Source organism: Setaria italica, chromosome VIII, assembly GCF_000263155.2.
Source record: "Setaria italica strain Yugu1 chromosome VIII, Setaria_italica_v2.0, whole genome shotgun sequence".
Lineage (NCBI taxonomy): Eukaryota > Viridiplantae > Streptophyta > Magnoliopsida > Poales > Poaceae > Setaria > Setaria italica.
Window position 1 is genome coordinate 39,589,896 of NC_028457.1, and position 7,220 is coordinate 39,597,115.

The 7,220-nt window shown below is 43.6% G+C and overlaps 1 protein-coding gene across 1 annotated transcript; it reads right to left on the minus strand.

Moving 5' to 3' along the window:
* Window positions 1–5,057: 5,057 nt before the first annotated feature.
* On the minus strand, window positions 5,058–6,893 carry LOC101782100. The gene is made up of 3 exons (XM_004979963.3): window positions 6,740–6,893; window positions 5,379–5,598; window positions 5,058–5,296 (listed from the first exon to the last, which is right to left on the minus strand). The coding sequence occupies exons 1-3, from the start codon at window positions 6,820–6,822 to the stop codon at window positions 5,270–5,272; spliced, it is 330 nt and encodes a 109-aa protein (XP_004980020.1). The 5' UTR covers window positions 6,823–6,893; the 3' UTR covers window positions 5,058–5,269.
* Between the last annotated feature and the right edge of the window lie 327 nt (window positions 6,894–7,220).

A 7,220-nucleotide genomic window follows, 5' to 3' on the forward strand; every position in this document is an offset into this window, starting at 1 on the left:
TGGCACTATGCAAAAAGAAGATTTCCCATCACATCAAACTTGCGGTACATGCATGGAGTACTAAATGTAGATGAAATTAAAAACTAATTGTACAGTTTTGTTGTACTTTGCGAGACGAATCTTTTGAGCCTAATTAATCAATGTTTGGACAATAATTCACAAATACAAACGAAACGCTACAGTGTGCTACAATGCTGTAACAGTAATTTGGCACCTCCAAACTTTGGCAACTAAACAAGGCCTAAACAAGGGCTAGGCAGGCGTCGACATTGCTCCAGGCTGAATTAATAGTTTAGTTGAACAAAGTTTGCAGCATCCATGTGCTCTTGTCTGCTCTTTATTACCGGTGGGAGCGCACTATAGAAGTGTTTGGTTCGAATGTATAGATACTAATGTTTAGATGGAGGCTAATTTACGAGATGAATCTATTAAATCTAATTAGTCCATAATTTGACAATGTGGTGCTACAGTAACCATTTGCTAATAATGGATTAATTAGATTTAATAGATTCATCTTGCGAATTAGTCTAGGAATTCTGCAATTAATTTTATAATTAGCTCATATTTAGTCCTCCTAATTAGCATCCGAACATTCGATGTGACACGACTAAAGTTATCCAAACCTTCCCTAATGGCCGTGGTCGGCGTGGAGCGCACTACATCTGATGTAGTGGGAGCGCACTACATCTGATCTGTTGATCTGTTGGGTAGTGCTTTACTGTCAGCTGCTTAAAAAAACATGTTGGATGCTGATCTGTATTATCACATATTAAAAGGGCATGTGGTATGTTATTATAAAGATTAGATGCACGTACCTTACTGATAGTCGTGACATCATTAGGATTGAGATGAGCCTGCGGTTGGCTGAAGTTGGAAGCAAGGAATTTCAATGGAGCGCGACAGCGCGTGAACAAAGCAAAGGTGCAGCAGGCCGGGTTGAATAGTTTAGTTGAACAAAGTTTGCATCCTGTTTGTTTTGGGAGCAGATCTTCTGCAATCTGTTCTTAATTTTTCAAAAGAGCAAGGTCATTTACAACTCCCTATCCCGTTGACATACAGTCAGGATTTCCCCATTCTACAATATGCTGATGATACTCTAATTGTTATGGAGGGTTGTCTCACTCAGATCCTACACTTGAAACAGCTTCTGCAAAATTTTGCAGTATCCACTGGTCTCAAAGTAAATTTCTCTAAGTCCATGATGGTGCCTATAAATGTTCCAGAAGATAGATTGCAGCTCTTATCACAAACTTTTGGCTGTGCTACAGGTGGTTTGCCTTTTACTTACCTTGGGTTACCTTTGGGCCTCACTAAACCCAAGATTGAAGATTTTCTTCCAATGGTATCCAGATGTGAGAGAAGATTAGTAGCAACATCAAATTTCTTATCAGATGCAGGGAGACTCCAGTTAACAAACTCAATTTTTACAGCTATGCCCATGTTTCACATGTGCACTTTCCTGCTGCATAAGACGGTATACAAACAGGTGGATAAATATAGAAAGTGTTGTCTATGGCGAAAATCTGATATTAATAATAAGCAGCCACCTAAAGCTGCCTGGGAGCTGGTCTGTCGGCCAAAGAAAGTGGGTGGTCTTGGTGTTTTGAATCTGAGAACACAAAATGAAGCTCTTCTTTTGAAGTATCTACACAAATTCTTCAATCATGCAGATATTCCTTGGGTTCATCTGATTTGGGAGAAATATTATGCTACTGGCAGGCTTCCAGGACGAATAAGAAAAGGTTCTTTTTGGTGGCGTGACATTGTCAAACTTATTGATAAATTCAAAGGTTTAGCGACAGTAACAGTGGGCAATGGGTTAACCTGTTTATTTTGGCATGATCTGTGGAACAATAAGATTCCTGCACAAGAATATCCACAACTATACTCTTTTACCAGAAAAGATGACATTTCTGTCAGGCAGGCATATGTGTTATCCAATTTACAACATCTATTCACCCTGCCCCTCACTCCACTGGCCATGACTCAATTGTTACAATTGGCTTCTGATTTGGCTCTTATCGCCACAAATGATGAGCAGGATAGATGGACATATATTTGGGGCAATCAGCACTTCTCCTCTTCCAAAGCATATCGGTCACTAATGGGCGAACAATATGTTCATCCTGTCTTTCGGTGGCTTTGGAAATCAAAATGCCAAAGCAAACACAAGTTCTTTTTTTGGCTTCTTCTTAACGACAGATTGAGTACTCGGAATGTTCTTCGAAGGAAGCATATGGAGTTGCCCTCTTACTCTTGTATCTTATGCATGCATAACCTAGAGGAAACTTTATTTCACCTTATCTTGGAATGTCCTTTTGCACAAGAATGTTGGATCAATATTAGCCTGTTTACAGATTTGGCACAAGAGCCCTATTCTATTCTAAATAGCTTCAGAACTCAATTGCAAGTAAAATTCTTCATGGAGGTCATTATTCTCATGTGCTGGTGTATTTGGATGGAAAGGAATGATTACATCTTTCAGGGCATCAATCCGTCGGTTCATAGTGCCATGGCGAGATTCAAAGTTCTGTTTACGCAGGTTATGCTTCGCGTAAAAGAGGATTGGAAGCAGTTGATGTCAGAATGGCTAGATCGTACTCTGTAATCTTTATGATCTTTTTTCTTTCTTTCTTTGTTTCCTGAACCGTTCTTGTTTGTATTTGATTGTTCTTTTAATATATAATATATAACCAGCAGGGGTCTTTCCCCTCCTGTTTCATCAAAAAAGTTTGCAGCATCCATGTGCTCTTGTCTGCTCTTGACTAGCGTTGTCGGATCAATAATGGTATCCTGATTACCAGCTGGCGCCTGGCCTAGTTGGAACGCACTACATCTGGGAATCATTGTCTCAACTTTCTGTTTATTTTGGGCGCTCCAAAGATGTTTTTCTATGGATGCAAAGGATTGCTACTTTCAGAGGCGGATCCAGGGCCCGGGCTGCAGCCCGGGGCGAGACCATGGAGTCCCTTTAACCTATGTGCTGTTTAGCTAACAAAATAAGGTTTAGGAGACAAAATTAGACTATTTTAGGTGTGATTCAACAGCTCAGCCCGGGGCGCAGCCCCATTCTGGATCCGCCCCTGGCTACTTTAGTACTGTACTTGAGATATTGAGCCTATTCACTTCCTCGGTGACAGAAATAACACGGTAATCAATCCAGTTTTTTTCGAATCACACAGTACAGACGCATACACGCACGCACACTCACCCATACAAACACACACACGCACATAATCCTACTCCTATGAGCAGCTCTGTAGCATGTTCGCTTCAGCTTATTCAGCCGGCTTATCAGCCACCGAACAGTATTTTTCTCTCACAACAAATCAGCCATTTCAGCTTTTCAGCCGGCTTATAAGTCCAGCCGAACAGGCCCCCGAAAGATTGAGCTAGCAAATCCTCACTACTAGAAAACTGACCTTTCATCGCTAGCCTTAGTACCGGTAATTTTTGGATCCGGTACTAGTGCTAACATTAGTACCGGTTCAAAAGTTGGGAGCCCCCGGAGGCTACTTCTAGTACCGGATGGAGCTACCATTCGGTACTGAGCCCAATCCCGTGCAACCCACGACAATTAGATTTTTTGGAGCCTCGTGCCTGCTGCTCTCTCTCTCCCTCCCGCATTCTTATCCACATGTTCCTCAACTCTCTCTCACTCTCTCCTGCATCCTCTCTCCCTCACTCTCTTTGCAGTGTGATGGCCGGATGGCGGCGGCGGCACTCTGGTAGGGGAGGAGGAGAGGGGGTCGGTGGGGGTGGAGGGGCGACACGGATGGCAGCGGCGCTCGGGTGGGGAAGGAGGAACCGGCAGCGGTGGGGGCCGGCGGCGGCGAGGGAGGAGAGGGACGGTGGGGGAGACCGGCAGCGGGGGGAGGGGGGGAGGGCGGCGAGGGAGGCGGATTCGAAGATTCATTTATGATATTCAGTCCGCGTGTGTGGATTCGAAGATTTTCTGTTGTGCCATTATTTTCTGGTACTGGATATGTTGAAGTGACTCTCAATAGACTTTTGAGAAGATTGAGTTAAGTGCAGAGATGGCTTGGAGGTGAACATTCTGCTATATTGTACCATTATTTTAGGATAATTGGCTATGTGAAGTCCACTACGAAGCATGTGTAATATTTAGTGCATATGCATCTTTATTGTCATGTTATGAGTGTAATCTCAATATGTTTCTTTAGTGATTGTTATGAATGTGGAATGGTGTAATTTTTATCTGAATTGTTTCAATCCATTATGAAGATTGATTGGTGTAAATTATGAATATTGATCAAATTCTTGATCTAATACGAAGACCTATGTCCATTTCTCGCGTAATATGATGCAGATGGACCGGAAATAGATGTATAATGTGGATAAATGTACTAAGGAGTTTGTTGATGGCTTGCATTATTTTCTCAAAGTGGGCAAAGTGAACAAGCCAGAGAACAGGTTCATGTAATGCCCATGCTTCCAATGAAGTAATAAGAAGCACTATTCACATGCTTCCTAGGGGACTATTCACAGCTACTTGTCTAGATATGGTTTCATGACTAACTATTTTGTTTGGACCAAGCACTCGAAAGAGGGGTTGCAATGGAAGATGGCGAAGAAGAGGTGGATGATAATAACTTTTCGAACTGGGCTCACTACAAGAGGAAGTGGTATTAATGACGGGATATGTGGTCGTTAAAAGTTATTAATGACCACAAAAATATGGTCATCCATGGTCATTAAAAGCTCTATTGTTAATACTATTAATGACCACATACAGTTTCCCGTCGTTACCTTTGCAACTACGGCACAATATGTGGTCGTTGATTCTTTACTAGAAACGACCACATTTCTAATATTAACAACCACAATTTTCATTGTTAGTATTATTACACCGCGTTGCATGAGGGATCACTGACCAGTTCTTAGTAATAACGACCACAATTTTATTATCGTTAACAACAATTCAGTAGGTATACATAGCATTAACGACTAGTTAGGCAACATTAACAACCACACTGTTATGGCTAATATTTTCACATCAACTACTTGTGGGGAGTTAACCACCACTTTGCACCATGTAGAAGAATGATATATCTTTTGATAATAGGAGAATTCATATTTGCAATGACAAACATAGTTCAACATCTTTGAGATGGAGAAGAAACAATCCAAGACATGAAACTAACACAGGCTAACTTAAGGTCCATCCTGTAAAAAAAAACTAGAAGCAAAAGCATATGCATATTCATGCAACGGTGACATCCTCATGAACCATTCACATGTCTTGCTTCTAATATCCATCATGATCTCTTGTTCCCTACAGTATGTAAGTTTCATATCAGCACCCAACAAAGGAAAGAAATCTGGAATAAATGATATTTTTGAGTGAACATGCTTACAGCTGATCCTGGTGAGTCATGTTGGCTACAGTTAGCACTCATATGCTTCTTCATCTGTGCCCATTCTTCTTCCATTCGGCTCATATGATTGTTAACCTTTCGATTTTCTTCATGATGGACTTGATTATCTTGCCGATGTGCTTCTCTTGCTTGCTCAGATTGTGCTAGTTTTTCACTGAGTTCCGGTCTAGTCTGAACGTTCACTGCACCAACATTCTGACTGCGGGGGGGGGGGGGGTTGTAATTATCTATGGGCCCACAGGCCCTGGTATGTGTATTGGCTGGCTGGCAGCCCGCCTATGGGCGCTATGGGCGCTGCTGGGCTTGGGGAATCATAAGGGGGGGCTAGGGGTTCTAAACCTAGCCCCCCCCCTGCGCTGGTCTCCCAGGCCTATATATGGTTTTAGCCTGTGCTCCTGTATTATTAATCTAATCTTTCCTTGCCTATATCTCTGATAGACTCGTAAGTCCTTATTTATGTTTCTTTACGTGATACTGTTGTTGTTATTCACTGATGAAGCTACTATATGTATGAAACTTGCTCCCGGCATGCATATAAGTAGCACTTGGTTTTGTTTTAAAATCCGGTGTGATAGCATCATTAGCACATCTACCATCATTGCCGCCCCCAAATGCCTTGCCCACACACACCTTGTCAGGGGAGGAAGAGGCTGCTAACGGGTCTTTGAGAAGGATGCATATGGAGGATTGGGATTGCGCACATGCGGTCGATGCTGAGGAGGTCGGTGTCAGAAGATTGAGCACTGCACACATGCCGCTAGGTTGACCAGCACTAGCCTTATCGACAGACCGGTGGGCACACATAGGGCACATAAGTGAGTGGATGGATTACCTTTCAATACTTGAGATTTCAAACACTGTGGAAAAGTGGGCATTAGTCGTGTTTGGTGTGGAAAAGTGGGCATTAGTCGTGTTTGGAGGGAGTCATATCTCTCGAAAATCTAACCAGGACTAATCTTTTGGGACTAAAGGTCCTACTCTTTAGTCCCGGGTCACTCACACAGGACTAAAGACAACCTGACTTTTCGAAAATAAATAAAAAAACATGCACCAGCTTCCAAATGCGTCCACTTCTCCAAGAATCATAATCACAAATTCCTTATATGCGCACATGGATTTCACAAGAATGAAAAAATCACAATCACATAATCACAGCAAGAATCACAATGCATCTCGCAACCAACGAAAACTTAGCATGTATTTCACAAACATTCTTCCTGCCATGAAACTACGGAAAAACAGCGTGCCATTGACGAAGAACGTGAAGCTGCAGCAAGCAAGAGCTGGAGGAGTGGCAGCCCACACGCCTGCAGCCTAGAGGACGGCGGCAGCCTACGCACCTGTGGCCTGGAGACCCACGACTGCCCGCCCGCCCGGCCGAGCCGCTTTGCCAGCGCTGGCCGCCCGTCGCCGGCTCGGTCATGCCCGGCTCACCCGTGGCCGCCCGCGCCTGCCGGCCGCTACCAGCTCGCCCAAGAGGATGAGGTGGAGAGACCGAGAGAGGGAGGGCTGAAGGTTGGTGAGGGAAGAGGATAAGGCACTTTTATTGCCTATTGGGGGAGGAGTTTTGTCCCGGTTGGTTTAGTCCCGGTTTGTGTTTCCAACCGGGATAAAACGCCAACGCCGGATTCTTGAGGGCCACCAGACTTTACAACTGGGATAAAAGGGGCTCTTTAGCTCGGTTGGTAGTACCAACCGGGACTAAAGAGAACCTCATCGGTGGCCATCGGTGGGTGACTTTTAACATGGGACTAAAGGTCCTTTAGTCCCAGGTCTAAAGTCAACCGGGACAAATAATGTTGGATGCAAAGTCAGTTCTCT